The sequence below is a fragment of the Podarcis tiliguerta genome (genome assembly GCF_965153285.1).
Source record: "Podarcis tiliguerta genome assembly, chromosome: 2".
NCBI lineage: Eukaryota > Metazoa > Chordata > Lepidosauria > Squamata > Lacertidae > Podarcis > Podarcis tiliguerta.
This window is the reverse complement of record NC_139535.1, coordinates 18,898,247-18,914,242: the sequence shown is the minus strand read 5'-3', so window position 1 is coordinate 18,914,242 and position 15,996 is coordinate 18,898,247. Positions and strand designations below refer to the sequence as shown.

The 15,996-nt window shown below is 46.0% G+C and overlaps 1 protein-coding gene and 1 long non-coding RNA gene across 2 annotated transcripts in view; both read left to right on the top strand.

The window, feature by feature from the left end:
• LOC310672863 (kyphoscoliosis peptidase-like) overlaps positions 1–15,996 on the top strand; it is a gene marked incomplete at its 3' end in the record, with an annotated part of 41,597 nt that overhangs the window by 19,428 nt on the left and 6,173 nt on the right. Inside the window, exons 3-4 of the mRNA XM_083430517.1 lie at positions 1,056–1,110; positions 2,142–2,260. Of these exons, the coding sequence (XP_083286643.1) occupies positions 1,065–1,110; positions 2,142–2,260 (165 nt within the window). The 5' untranslated portion in view covers positions 1,056–1,064. The remainder of the gene's footprint in view (positions 1–1,055; positions 1,111–2,141; positions 2,261–15,996) is intronic.
• On the top strand, positions 7,689–8,408 carry LOC310671194. Its single transcript, XR_014507882.1, has 2 exons — positions 7,689–8,004; positions 8,350–8,408. It is a non-coding gene; the product is annotated as an uncharacterized lncRNA (long non-coding RNA).

Here is a 15,996-nt window from a genome sequence, read left to right as displayed (position 1 = left end):
GTAAAGAACGGACCTCCGGAACAAATTAAGTTCTTAACCCGAGGTACCACTGTAATGTAATTTAAATAGAAAACTATCTTTAGAAAGATTTTTCCTCCAAAAGCATTTTATTTTAAAAATCCGATTTAAATTAAAAAAAATCTGATTTAAATTAAAAAAAATTCCAATTTAAATAAAAAACCCCGATTTATTTATTTTTTAAAAAAAATCATTGATTTTTATCCACCCAGACAGTGGCTGAATGGATCTGAATGCATAGAGAACACACAGACAGACAGGCAAACCACTTTCCTAACTATATAGCAGATACCTACATGGGATGTACTTCAAGAGGCGCTGTTCTCCCCTCAGTGAATGTATATAATCATAGAACTGCAGAGTCCAACCCTCTACAGTGCAAGAATATGCAGCTGTCACTTATGGGGATCGGGCCTGTGACATTGGTGTCATCAGGACGACACTCTAACCAACTGAGCTGCAAGGTTTCCCTGAAGCATCAGTTAAAATTCTTATGAAATAAATAAAATAAAGAAATTAAGGGCATCTATGAATGTCACACTGGTGTAAGAGCAACATATTGGGGATGGGGAATCTGTGGCTATATAGAGATCGTTCCCCCGTCTGTCCCAGTCAGCATGGCCAATATATGCTTTGGTAAGTTAAAGGGACCCCTGACCATTAGGTCCAGTCGTGACCGACTCTGGGGTTGTGGCGCTCATCTCACTTTATTGGCCGTGGGAGCCGGCGTACAGCTTCCGGGTCATGTGGCCAGCATGACTAAGCCGCTTTTGGTGAACCAGAGCAGCACACGGAAACGCCGTTTACCTTCCCGCCGGAGCAGTACCTATTTATCTACTTGCACTTTGACGTGCTTTTGAACTGCTAGGTGGGCAGGAGCAGGGCTGAGCAACGGGAGCTCACCCCGTCACGGGGATTCGAACCGCCGACCTTCTGATCGGCAAGTCCTAGGCTCTGTGGTTTAGCCCACAGCGCCACCCGTGTCCCTGTTAATATATGCTTTAATGTACATCTATTATCTCATCCCAATTCTGTAGGTTTCCAAGATGGGAGAAGGACAAGGATCAACGCAGCCTCCGGAAAGTCTGAAGAGTAAATATCAGTTCTTTCGCAGAACCGCAGAATTGTAGAATTGGAAGGGGTCCCGAGGGTCATCTAGTCCAACCCCCTGCAATGGCAGGAATCTCAACTAAACCATCCATGACTGATGACCATCCAACCTCTGCTTAAAAACCTCCGAGGAAGGAGGACTTTCTGAGGGAGTCGGTTCCACTGTTGAACAGATGTTGCCATCAGAGTGTTATTCCTGATGCTTAGTCAGCATCTCCTTTGTTATGGTTATATGTGGCCACTGACCTATATTTCAGGGAACTTTGGGCCCTCCAGATATTGTTGGGCCATCAGCTCCAGCAAGCAAAGCCAGTGGCAAAGGATTAAGGGACTTGTGGTTCAGTAGCATCTGGAGGCCCAAAGATCCCACAAACTTGCTGTATATCAAAGTTAGCCTGCTCTCCTCTGGTGTGCTGCAGGACTCTGTCCTATCACCGGTGTTAGGGGAATGGGGACAGTTTTACCCTCACCTATCAGCCCAGTTTCCATCACTTGTTACGTTGCCATTATAGTTCTCGAAATAAGCCTACAGTTTATGTTCTGAAGAACGGATATTGGAGCTGGGTGCAATGGCCTTTGCTTAGATTCTCTAAAGAGGTAGCAACTCTTGCAGGAGGATGTGAAAACCATGCCACTCCCGTCGCAAGTTCTGTCTACATGTGTCCAGGAAATGGAGTACAGCGGTACCTCGGAAGTTGAACGGAATCCATTCCGGAAGTCCGTTCGACTTCCAAAACGTTTGGAAACAAAGGCCCAGCTTCCGATTGGCTGCAGGAAGCTCCTGCAGCCAATCAGAAGTCACAGAAGTCGCCTCAGACGTCCGGGTTCCAAAGAACATTCACAAACCGGAACACTCACTTCCGGGTTTGCGGTGTTCAGCAGCCAAAATGTTTGACTCGCAAGGTGTTTGGGATCCAAGGTATTTTGTTAGATCAGATCAAAATCCTGTCTGCTCCAGCACTGTTTCACTGTCTCCTTCTCTCACTTCTTCCCTTTTTCTGCCGGACTTGTAGGACTTTCTCGACTGAATATTTCATGCTTGTTCGTACTTTGTCCATGGGTTGAACGCGATAAGAAATCAATGCCGATAGACTTGGCAGAATTTAAGGAACTGGATGCCTACGCACAGAAGGTTTGCTTTCTCTTATTGTGATACGTTCAGGGTAGAATAAGAGTCCAGCAAATAATCTGCTAGGATGCTCAGGTTTTCAATGGGCATTTGGAATTTGAGAGCACTTTCAGGTAGACACTCCTGATAGGAGGCAACTTATTCTGTCCACGTCGAATAACAAACTTTGTAAGTCACAATATGGTGCTCCCATTTTCTGCATGGTTAACATAAAAAGTGCCTATAGACGAAGGCTGCAAACACTGCCCCCCCCCCTGAATCCCGCAACTGTTGTTTATCCCTCATAGAGTTAAGATTCGCAGCACCCCTTAACTATTGTTCACAGGATTATTTGAGGGCGGGGCTTGTGCATTAATTGTACAATATGGTGTGGAGTACACAGTTATACAGTGGTACCTCAGGTTACATATGCTTCAGGTTACATACGCTTCAGGTTACAGACTCCACTAACCCAGAAATAGCACATCAAGTTAATAAATTTACCTCAGAATGAGAACGGAAATCATGCTCTGGCAGTGCAGCAGCAGCGGGAGGCCCCATTAGCTAAAATGGTACTTCAGGTTAAGAACAGTTTCAGGTCAAGAACAGACCTCCGGAACGAATTAAGTACTTAACCCAAGATACCACTGTACTTAGATATTTGGCAATAACATTGCTTTGGCAGCTGCTTTGCTTTTAAAATTAAGGCGATAACCACTGCTATTTTTCAAGAAAAAGAGGTGCCAGAATTTACCAGGAACACCTTCCTTGTTCTCTTAAAATGACAATGGCACCCACTTAAGAGGTGCTGGAACTGAATTCCTGTGAGTTCTGGCTGAAAAAAGACTCAAAAGTCTAGGCGAGAATCAATAACCGTGGTTGTGACTCAGTGCTGATTCCCCAATCCCGCCAGGGCTGACTAAGTAGCCAGGGCAGTGCCAGATTTACATATAAGCTAAACAAGCTATAGCTTAGGGCCCCACTCTCTTAGGGCCCCCCCAAAACACTTAAAAGAAAAAAACACACCCCGGGATATACATTTCCAAAATTTAAGATAAAAAAACAAATAAAATAAATCCTACATACAGCAACAGTGTTTTGTGTTGTGTAGGCTCCTAGGATGCAAGTAATGGGCCCCGACTGTTAGCCTGCTCCCTAAAATATCACTGGTTTGCTCATTTCTATATATAGGGTACAGTGGTACCTCAGGTTACATACACTTCAGGTTACATACACTTCAGGTTACAGACTCCACTAACCCATAAATAGTACCTCGGGTTAAGAACTTTGCTTCAGGATGAGAACAGAAATCGTGCTCTGGCGGCACAGCAGCAGCAGGAGGCCCCGTTAGCTAAAGTGGTGCTTCAGATTAAGAACGGACCTCCGGAATAAATTAAGTACTTAACCACTGTACCTACATTCTGCATGGACTGGTTGCTTGACAACATGTGCAAATGGCTTTAGATACCCATTAGGTCCATAAATTACCCTATATTCAACACAAAAACAGCGACAATTTGTTGACGACAAAGGACAGCTGGACATATAAAGGGCCCCATTACCTTCAGTAGCTTAGGGCCTCATCAAACCTGAATCCGGCCCTGAGCCAGGTCTGCCTCAGCCCTTCACCCTCCTTGCCCCACAAATGCCCCCCCCCGTATGCCATTGCCCACCCACAGGTGGAATGGGGAGTTGCGTACCAGGGGAGGGATGATGGCACCCCTCCACCAGCGGAAGCTGACAGGGCTGGCTGGCTGGCTGAATGCTTCCCCACAATCCAACACATGCACAACCCAGACATCACAAAGGGGATTTGGATCGCAGCTGAAGATTGTGGACACTGTATTAACACTGGAAAATTGAAAGGTTAATCATGCTTCTCCCTTCAGAATTATTTTTACCGAGGGGTAAGTTTTTGGCAAATTTAATAATTGATTGATTGATTGATTGTTCAGCTCAAGCACACACACTTAATCGTCTGTGCAATCCTGCGCATTTTGACTCAGAAGGAAGCTCCTCTGAATTCAATAGCACCGAGTGCCTTGTAAGTGCCTGTACAATTGCACCCTAATTTTTCTTTAAACAAGTGGAAGCCTTAGATAGAAGGAAGGAACTGAGTACTGCTCCTCCATATTAACTGCTACCAAATCTATTTCCCTTTTGTGAAACAGGTGGATGTCAAGGATACTGTGGAAAACCTGGTGAGCGTCTTGCTCCAAAAAGCCCACAGTGACCTGGAGAAAGTCCGAGCCTTTTGGGTGTGGATTTGCCATCATATTGGTAGGTGGAGGTGCCACCTTATGCATTCTGGCGTTCTTTTGCCTCTGACAACTGCCCACAAGTCCCCATCGCTTACCTAACTGTAGATAAAAGCCAGTGCTCTACAACACAAGCAGCAAAGCTGTTTGTTGGTGCCTGCTGCTTCTTTTATTTGGATAATCTGCAGTTAGGCTTGTGTACACCATGCCTTTAAAGCACATTCAAAGCACATTCTTTCCCCTCAAAAGAATTATGGGCACTGTGGTTTGTTAAGGGTAGCTGGGAATAGTACCTCTGTGAGGGGTAAACTCTAGTGCCCAGAATGCTTTGAGGGAAAGAATGTGCTTCAGATGTGCTTTAAAGGTATTGCGCGCATAGATGAAGACACAATGAAATAGCTTTTCAATAACTCCCCGCCTGACTAGGTTGCTTCCGCTGTTTTTTAAAAGCTAGTGTCCCTGCCACACCAAGTGTGACTGTTGCAGCCCCTTTTTCATTGTGCGTTGCAAACTTTGGGGTGACATTTCACAAATGTCTTTATTTCTTCAGAATATGATGAGGAAGGCTGCCGTGACAGAGAGAAGCTGGCCTTAAGGCCAGCCGATGTCCTTCGTTCAGGAAAGACTATTTGTTCTGGATATTCTCTTCTCTTTGCAAAGATGTGCAGGTAACTCTTTTGGCCTCAGCCATCATGGCAAACAGCTGTCATAGAATCATAGAATCATAGAGTTGGAAGAGACCACAAGGGCCATCGAGTCCAACCCCCTGCCAAGCAGGAAACACCATCTGAGCACTCCTGACATATGTTGTCAAGCCTCTGCTTAAAGACCTCCAAAGAAGGAGACTCCACCACACTCCTTGGCAGCAAATTCCACTGTCGATCAGCTCTGCAGAGCCACAGGTTCCCCACCCCAGCACCAAACTATGAATGCTCCTGAAGGAAACTTTTGATATATCACTTGATAGCTCAGTTGGTTAGAGCGTTGTGATGATAACGCCAAGATTGCAGGTTTGATCGCTGTATGGGAGGACTGCCATATGTTTGGAATTTCCCGGATATTGCCAGCATTCATCCATTGGAAATGGCGTCCGGGTGAATTTTTGGGAAATGTCTGGGAAAACCCTGTTGGTTGCATGGCAGCCCATAGTGTTGATTATTTGGAGATTTTCCCAAAAAAGCTGAACAACTTTGCCCCCCAACCCTACCATATGGGACAACTGCATATTCCTAGACTAGAAGAAAGCATATATTCACTGGAAATCCTGCTTAGTCCCTCCCCACCAAACACTGCGTGTGCATTTTAAAACCCCTACTTGCTGCCTGAAAAGCATCAGCTAGATTCCTCTCTCCTTCTTTTCAAAATATAAGCCGATTCTGCTTATAACATGAATTTATACGCCAGTGCAACATACAAACTACCATGCCTTTATAGCAGGAGTGAGGACCTTGGGCCTTGCAGGTGTTGCTTAGCTACAAGTCCCATCAGCCCTAGCAAGCTTGACCAATGGCAACCTCTGGAGAGCCAAAGATTCCCCCTACCTGTGATTCGCAAATGAACGAGACAGGCTGCAGCCACAATTGGGCCTGTTAGCACTTACTGAGCCATGGCTTTTCTGCAAAGGAAAGTACAGTGGTACCTCGGGTTACATACGCTTCAGGTTACACACTCCGCTAACCCAGAAATAGTACCTCGGGTTAAGAATTTTGCTTCAGGATATGAACAGAAATCGGGCTCCGGCGGCGCGGCAGCAGCAGGAGGCCCCATAAGCTAAAGTGGTTCTTCAGGTTAAGAACAGTTTCAGGTTAAGTACGGACCTCCGGAACGAATTAAGTACTTAACCCGAGGTACCACTGTAGTGGTCTCGTGCGGAACTTCTGTTTTCTCCATAAAAATCCCACTCTCCACATCTCTGTTGTGGAACAAAATGAAGGATGGCCATTCTAGTCCAATAAAACAAAACAAAAGCAATGAAAGGAGCCAGTCCCCTTGGCAACAAGGGTGTTCCTGAATACCTTTCTTTCCCCCTCAGTCTTGCAGGGATACGGTGTAGGTATTTGGTCGGCAGAACAAGGAACATGAAGAGGCACGCCTGGAATGCTGTTTATCTTGATGGAAAGTGGCATCTTCTGGACTGCACATGGGGAAGATGCGGGGTCCTCGGCAGGTACGTTGCGGGGAAATAGAAAGCCATTCATAGTGTGGGGGACAATGATGTAACCTGGTTGACTTCCTTTGTTTTCTTGGGTTTTCTGTTTGGCTTGGTCCACTTCTTGGGGTTTGTGATTGGACGTACATTTCCAAGATACAAGATTAAAAAAAAAGAAGAATAAAATCTACATACAGCAACAGTGTTTTCTTTTGTTTTGTGTTGTGTGGGCGCCTATGATGTAATTAACGGGCATCGCCTGCTAGCCTGCTCCCTAAAATATCACTGGTTTGCTAATTTCTATATACAGCTGGACATATAAAGGGCCCCATTACCTTCAGTAGCTTAGGGCCTCATCAAACCTAAATCTGGCCCTGCCATCACCCCTGACCATTGGACATGCTAGCTGGGATTGATGGGATACAGAGTTCAGTATCATCTGGAAAGAATCAGAAGGCTAGTTTAGAGTGTCACCCAAAGCCTAAACTGTGGCTAACGTTGACTATGGTTTGTTTAAACAAGCTAGCTTGATACGCCATGGTTTGAATTTGTCAGTCCATCCGATGTGGGCGAGAAGAGAAGTTGTAGGTGCTTGAAACCAGGAGCTAGTTTCCAAACCTTTCATAGCCAAGAGAGGGAGGAGGTGGGGAAAGTGCGAGCCTGGGGCTCACGTCGGTTCATTCTCAGCATGCTAAACTGTGGTTTCACTTGCCATCTGAACTGGGCCTGTAAGCATTCTAACACTGCTCTTTGTCCTTTTGCAGATGCAACGACTACTACTTCCTTACGCACCCTGTTCTGTTTGTTGAGAATCACCTCCCGGATGACCCCAAGTGGCTACTTCTCAAACAGATAATGATGTGTGCCGCAGTTGCATTTATTTCCAAAAGAAAGGCGCAAAATTAAGTACAGTGGATGCTCAGGTTGTGGACATGATCTGTGTGGGATGCACGTTCGCAACCCGCAGCACTCGCAACCCGCGTCTGCACATGCGCAGGTTGCGATTTGACACTTCTGCGCATGCGCAAAGCGCAATTTAGCACGACCGCTGAAACCCAGAAGTAACCCATTCCGGTACTTCCAGGTTTCGGCGGTCCACTACCCAAAAAAACGCAACCTGAAGCGTCTGTAATGACTGTTCACAGGTATCCAATACACAGGTATGACTGTATATTGGAACTCATCATATACATTTCCGATGCTCTTGAAGAAAAGCCCTGTGCTTCACTGGATCATAGGTCAATGAATAGGTGACAGAAGCAACATTCTAGGCTTTTGATGGGGATCTTTTTACTCTTTAAAATCAAGGTGTGCTTGTACTGTCCGATTTGCTGCTCTCTTTTATACATGTAAATCTTACTGTCTGAAAATATAATCCTTTCAAGATGGAAAGAATTTGCTGACCTGATTAATAACTGGAATACAAAAAGGGAGGTGGGAGGAGGCCGAGGAAATAAGTTATTGAAAGATGGATTTTGAAAAATTGGATTTTTTTCTTTTTGAATGTTTTTGTTTTTTGTCCTTTTTTGTGTTGGTGGGAGGGGTGGAGGGAGGGTGTTGGTTTTTTCTGTTTTCTTTCCTTATGTATCTCTGGGTTTTTGCTTTTCTCCCCTTTTCCCCTCTTTTTATTTTGTTGTATTTGATCCTTTTGTTGTTGTAATTTTTGTATTTGTGGAAAATCTAATAAATATTATTTCAAAAAAAAGAAAATAAAATGTAATCCTTTCATTTTCATTTCATGCAATAAACCAATTTTTCTGTCTTCCTCTTGTGTGTGAACTTATTGAGACATAACATTAAGGATAAGCATGAATTCGTAACAGACACGTGTTTAACTCCGGTAAAAGATCCTAAAATTCTTGGGAGTGTGCACAGAAATATGTGTGCATGGTCGACATGCGTACAGGTCCAGAAACACATTTCGTAGCAGTATGTTTTCCTGAAATTATTTGAGGCTTTTAGTATGAAGGTGAAATTTTCTGCCTCCCGCTCCCTCCCAAACTGCTTTCTGTTGCATGAAGAAAACATGTCATTTTCCGGGCACTACGATGTCTCCCAGTATGTTTCCGAGCACAATTCAAAGTGTTGGTGCTGATCTTTAAAGCCCTAAATGGCCTCAGCACAGTATAACTGATGAAGTGTCTCCACCCCCATCCTTCAGCCCGGACACTGAGGTCCAGCTCCGAGGGCCTTCTGGCGGTTCCCTCACTGCGAGAAGTTGCAGGGAACAAGGCAGAGGACCTTCTTGGTAGTGGTGCCTGCCCTGTGGAGCGCCATCCTATCAGATGTCAAGGAAATAAACAACTACCTGACATTTAGAAGACACCTGAAGGCAGCCCTGTTTAAGAAAGTTTTTTAATGTTTGATGTTTTATCGTGTTTTTAATATTCTGTTGGGAGCCGCCCAGAGTGGCTGGGGAAACCCAGCCAGATGGGTGGGGTATAAATAATAAATGATGATGAAGTCAGCAGGGCATATCCACCCACCTCACATTTTTTAAACGGCTTCTGTATTTGGCTAATTTTCCTACCTTTGAGAAAAATAATTATTTTTTGCTCTTTCTTACTTTCAGGAGCTTTTCCCCCAAAAGGAAACTGAGCAAGATAAAATTTACCTCCTTTAAGTGATCAAAGGGGCTTATATTTTCCCAAATAATGTTTATTTTTATGTTAAAGATCCACATGAAAGTTTTTGAATTTTGCTTGAATGGCAAACTCATGTGGAGAGGCCTTAATAGAACACGGTTGTTTACAAAGGCACATTTCAGCAGTATTGGGTGCTTGTTCCCTGCAGCAAGGCAAGAAACATTCAGCTCCTAAGGTCACATTTTGTATCTTTAGATCAAGGATGGGGAACGTCCGACCCCTGGGAAAATCTTGCCCCCCCTTCAACATTTGGGCCATGAAACCATTCTTGGCAAACCATGGCCAACCCCCCCTTCACCTGCTGTCATGCAGGTATGGGTGGGGCTTGACTGAGAGGGTGTGGCTTTCCAAAGCTGCTTTGTGCAGCTCCCAAAACATCTGACAGCCTGCTGGTTGTTAGGGGCCTCTGAAGCAATGCAGAAAGCAGGGACCCAGTGCCAGTGGGGTAGCGTGGGTTGTCAGCACCCGGGGCAAGGCAAGTAATTTGTGCCCCCTAACCCGTGGATTTGCGCCCCCTAACCCTAACCCCCAGATGTTGCGCCCGGTGCGGCCGGCACCCCCTGCAACCCCCATGCTACGCCACTGCCCAGTGCTAAGCAGGATTGGTCCCCCTTCATATCAGCTGATCTAAAGGGAGAACAAGACTGGTGTGTTCGGCTGAGCCATGGCAGAGAGCTCTCTGGTGTGCCGAAACTCAGCACTAAGCAAGATTGTGCCCACACCTTGCATTAGGAGAGGGGGAGATCCTTCTTAGTGCTAGTTCAGCAGAGAGATTGGGCATGACAGGCACCCTGCAGGGAGCTCACAGGCACTCCTGAACTGAGCCCTAAAAAGAAAGGAGAGAGAAGTTGCTTCTCTTCCCCTTGAAGCTCAATCTTGCTGTGCTCTTAAAGAGAGAGGTGGAGACTCCCAAAGGCTTCTCCCCCACTCCTGTTATGCCTGATCTAATTGCAATGCTAAAACTGGTCCTTATAGTCCTTTTCCCTTTTAGGTCTTAAGGAACGCGAGTGGTGCTGTGGTCTAAACCACTGAGCCTATCGGGCTTGCTGATCGAAAGGTTGGCGGTTCGAATCCCCGCGATTTGGTGAGCTCCCGTTGCTCGGTCCCAGCTCCTGCCAACCCAGCAGCTCGAAAGCACGCCAGTGCAAGTAGATAAATAGGTACCGCTGCGGCGGGAAGGTAAATGGCGTTTCCGTGCACTCTGGTTTCTGTCACGGTGTTCCATTGCACGGTTTAGTCTTGCTGGCCACATGACCCATAAAGCTGTCTGTGGACAAACGCTGGCTCCCTCGGCCTGAAAGTGAGATGAGCACTGCAACCGCATAGTTGCCTTTTACTGGACCATCCAGGGGTCCTTTACCTTTACCTTTTACCTTATGGAAGTGAAAGGGATTTTGAACCACAGACAGATGCTGATAAGGATCTAGAACATAGAACCAAAAAGATCTCCCATCCCTGCTGTAATTAATTCAGTTTATAAGGTATCTAATTACTAAATATATCAGCTCATAACTATCGTAAGTGTTATTGGCCTAAGCCATGGGTAGGCAGACTAAGGCTGGGGTCCAATTGCCTTCTAAATCTGGCCCGCGGGTGGTCCAGGAATCAGCATGTTTTTACATGAGTAGAATGTGTCCATTTATTTAAAATGCATCTCTGAGTTATTTGTGGGGCGTAGAAATTTGTTCCATTTTTAGGTTCAAAATATAGTCCGGCCCCCACCACAAGGTCTGAGGGACAGTGGACTGGCCCCCTGATGAAGAAGTTTGCTGACCCCTGGAAGCTCATCTGAGTTTGTTCATAACCTAATCTAACCTAACCTACCCTAACCTAACCTATTGTGATGGCCTCCAATTTGGATGGTATTAATAGAGGGTTTGGGGATGCGGGTGGTGCTGTGGGTTAGACCACAGAGCCCAGGACTTGCCGATCAGAAGGTCGGCGGTTCGAATCCCCGTGACGGGGTGAGATCCCGTTGTTCGGTCCCTGCGCCTGCCAACCTAGCAGTTCAAAAGCACGTCAAAGTGCAAGTAGATAAATAGGTACCGCTTTGGCGTGAAGGTAAACGGTGTTTCCGTGCGCTGCTCTGGTTCACCAGAAGCGGCTTAGTCATGCTGGCCACATGACCCGGAAGCCGTACGCTCCCTCGGCCAATAAAGCGAGATGAGCGCCGCAACCCCAGAGTCGGTCATGACTGGACTTAACAGCTGGGGGTCCCTTTACCTTTAATAGAGGGTTTGGCAAATTCATGGAGAAGAGAGCTATCCATGGCTATAAGCCAAGGAGGCAGCAAGGCTTCTGAATACCAGCTGCTGGAGATCACAGGAGGGGAGACGGCTCTTGTGCACGGATCCTGCTTGCAGTTGCTGCTATCCCACAGGCCACTGTGAGAACAAGAGGCTGTTCTTATGGAGGAGAGGAAATGAGCAACAGAGACACCTGCCGTATCTTTGTTCCCCCATGCTGGGAGCTTGGACACACTCCAGCTAAAAACATGATTGCCGTTTGTTTTCACTTTGCAGGTGCCATTCCTGCTACTCCTCTGTCCTGATGCCAAGGTCTCAAGGAGGGGGGTGGTGTTGGCAACCTCAGATCAAACCATGCTCTGCCCTCACCTTCACCCTCACTTTGGCACTTCGTTCCTGGATGTAAGCACTTAATTGTTCGTCCTACATTTTCCTCCAAAGAAGAAAAATAATCACTCTTCTACATCAAAAAGGTAACCAAGGCATCTTAATTTGCTTGCGTTTCTTAGGAAGAGGGTTTGGGAAACTCAACAACTGACTGGGGTTGGGAACTGTCTAATTACTAGTAACTAGTGAAATTGGAAGACTGGGATTCTAGGCAGCAGGTGATTTCAGGCACAGTCCCTGGAGCGTAAACAACCCAGTAACAACCCAGTGGAAAAGAGGTTGATGCTTACACAGTTAAATAAAAAAGCAGACTTCTGACTGTAAAGAAAACAAATCTTTTGTCTTATTAATGTACAAAACTTAATAGGATCATTAAATGATATTTGAGTGTGCGGTGTAGAACGTATACTGATGTTATCTAGAAAATGGAATTCATGTGAATTAATACAAAATAAAATATTTGAAAATAAGGCACCTTAAAAGGTAAAGGGACCCCTGACCATTAGGTCTAGTCGTGACCGACTCTGGGGTTGCGGCGCTCATTTCGCTTTACTGGCCGAGGGAGCCGGCGTACAGCTTCCGTGTCATGTGGCCAGCATGACTAAGCTGCTTCTGGTGAACCAGAGCAGTGCACGGAAACGCCGTTTACTTTCTCACCGGAGCGGTACCTATTTATCTACTTGCACTTGATGTGCTTTTGAACTGCTAGGTTGGCAGGAGCAGGGACCAAGGAACAGAAGCTCACCCCTTCACGGGGATTCGAACTGCTGACCTTCTGATCGGGAAGTCCTAGGCTCTGTGGTTTAACCCACAGCGCCACCTGCGTCCCTCTAAGACCCCTTACACATGATTAAATTCAAAGGTGATTTTACATTTCTTCATGACATAGACTAGCAAAACCATCATATTCAAGACACAAGCCTAGCAGATCTGGAACTAATACCTGATGATCTGATAAAATCGAGAGTCTTTACTTGGACTTTGTTACTTTAACTCACGTGCAACTACTCATTCTACATGCCTATTTTATATTTGTGTTTTATTTCCTCCTGTTACAACTGTCCTGTCTGTTTGGGACTGAGCCAGGGATCTTCTGCTCTGCCACTAAGCTACAAACCTTTCCCTAAAGGCAGAATTCAGTGCAGTGGCTGAAGCTCAAACGACAACATGATCCTCAGGCAATTGCCTTGCCCTCTGCAACATCCTTTTTTGTGTTTCCACTCCTAGGGATGGTACTGTAAGGTTTCAGACCATCTTCCATTGCCATCTTGTGGCCAATAGGAATTAAAATAGGTGTTTGGGTGTTGTACAGTGGTACCTTGGTTCTCAAACGCCTTGGTACTCAAACAACTTGGAACCAAAACACTGCAAACCCGGAAGTAAGTGTTCCGGTTTGCGAATGTCCTTCAGAAACTGAATGAGCTCCGTTTTGAGTGTTACGCTTCCCTTTTGAGTGCCACACATCCGTTTTCAGTGTTACGCTGAGGTCTATCTGTTCTTGCTATTTATTTTACGTTTTTGTTTTGGGGGCTCTTTTTGTTTTTGTGACTGTGTGGAACCCAGTTCAGCTACTGATTGACTGTGTGACTGCAGTACATTGTTTATTGCTTTCATTTTATGGATCGATGGTCTCGTTAGATAGTAAAATTCATGTTAAATTGCTGTTTTAGGGGTTGTTTTTAGAAGTCTGGAACGGATTAATCCATTCTGCATTACTTTCTATGGGAAAGCATGCCTTGGTTTTGGAACACTTTGGTTTTGGAACGGACTTCCAGAACGGATTAAGTTTGAGAACCAAGGTACCACTGTATTCATTCCTTTTTGTAAATGGCTTTGGTATTTACCTTTAAGGTCAAGTGGTATATAAACTTTATAAACCTAATTACAGTGGTACCTCGGGTTACAGACGCTTCAGGTTACAGACTCCGCTAACCCAGAAATAGTACCTCAGGTTAAGAACTTTGCTTCAGGATGAGGACAGAAATTGCGCGGCAGCAGCAGGAGACCCCATTAGCTAAAGTGGTACCTCAGGTTAAGAAAAGTTTCAGATTAAGAACGGACCTCTGGAATGAATTAAGTACTTAACCTGAGGTAGAAGATAAAGGTAAAGGTCCAGTTGTGGCCGACTCTGGGGTTGCGGCGCTCATCTCGCTTTATTGGCTGAGTGAGCCAATGTGGCCAGCATGACTAAGCCGCTTCTGGCGAACCAGAGCAGCGCACGGAAACGCCGTTTACCTTCCGGCCAGAGCAGTATCTATTTATCTACTTGCACTTTGACGCGCTTTTGAACTGCTAGATTGGCAGGAGCTGGGACCGAGCAATGGGAGCTCACCCCGTTGTGGGGATTCGAACCACGACCTTCTGATTGGCAAGTCTTAGGCTCTGTGGTTTAACCCTCAGCACCACCCGCGTCCCTCTTAACCCGAGGTACCACTGTAATAAAAATGGATATGCTCCGGGGGGGGGGGGGGTCGGGATGAGGAGATGCCTGGCTGAAACATCAAGCTTGCAGGTTGTCTGGTTAAAAAAAATCTCCCTACTGTTAGCATTTGGAGCTAAATGTTGGCAGAAGCTGAATGGAAGCAGAATCCCTTTTGGAGGAAAGCACTTGACCCTGGCTACAATCAGGAAAATAAGAGACCTAATATTTATTATTGGAAATACCTGTGTGATAGGGAAGATTCTAGATCTGTCTGGCTAAGGTGGAGGTGCGATAAGCATATGTTTGGTCTTGCAACTCAAACAAAGTGTGCTCCCATTATGTATCGCATCATGGAGGAGGAAGGGTAGGAGGAAGGAGGTGAAATCAGCAACCCTGTGATTGTCAGTGTAACATCGAGGGCTTGTCTACACTTCCATTTCCTCTGCTCCTTCCAGGTATGGTCCGTGCTTTATAGCTCTGTGAGCGCTCTTTTTTTGCCCCAGAACATTCTCCTAAAAACCCGCTCTTTGGTGCTAATTCAGAGCAAATGTCAATCTGCAGAAAAGCCAAACTGACGTTTGTGCAAGTTTAACCTGGTCAGTCTTTACAATACAGTGGTACCTCGGGTTAAGTAAGGTACTTAATTGGTTCCGGAGGTCCGTTCTTAACCTGAAACTGTTCTTAACCTGAAGCACCACTTTAGCTAATGGGGGCCTCCCGCTGCTGCCGCGCCGCCGGAGCACGATTTCTGTTCTCATCCTGAAGCAAAGTTCTTAACCTGAAGCACTATTTCTGGGTTAGCGGAGTCTGTAACCTGAAGCGTATGTAACCTGAGGTACCACTGTACAATGTCCCAGGAAGCCTTTGCAACTCAATGAAGCACCAGCTGTCTCCCAAGCCAGTGCTCTGACTCACCTGGGCAAGCACAGCTCCACTGCCAGGATGACGACTCTGTGGGATGATGGAAATGGCGATATATGCTTTCATGTGCATCTTGTCTCATCCCAACAGTAGCGATTTTGTAGGCTTTCCAGGAGAAGGAGGAAGATCAATGGCGCTTGAGAAAAAAGATCTGTACGGTAAATATAACTTCTTTGTTATGGCTATAAAGGACCCCTGACCATTAGGTCCAGTCATGGCCGACTCTGGGGTTGTGGCGCTCATCTCGCTTTACTGGCCGAGGGAGCCGGCGTACAGCTTCTGGGTCATGTGGCCAGCATGACTAAGCCGCTTCTGGCGAATGAGAGCAGCACACGGAAACGCCGTTTACCTTCCCGCCGGAGCGGTACCTATTTATCTACTTGCATTTTGATGTGCTTTCAAACTGCTAGGTTGGCAGGAGCAGGGACTGAGCAACGGGAGCTCACCCCGTCGCGGGGATTCGAACCGCGACCTTCTGATCAGCACGGTTTAACCCACAGCGCCACCTGCGTCCCTTTGTTATGGCTATATATGGCTATATTTTAGTTGTGGGGAACGTTTGGCCCTCCAAATGTTGAGCATGGTCAGTCGCGAGGAATAATGGGAGTTGTATATCATAGTAGCAGAGAAAGCAGTTTTCATGAGAGCCCGTCCACACCTCTTGAGATGTTCTGGGAACAAGGCTTGCATGGTAAAAATTAGATACACCATACATTTAACGCCAAGGCCAGC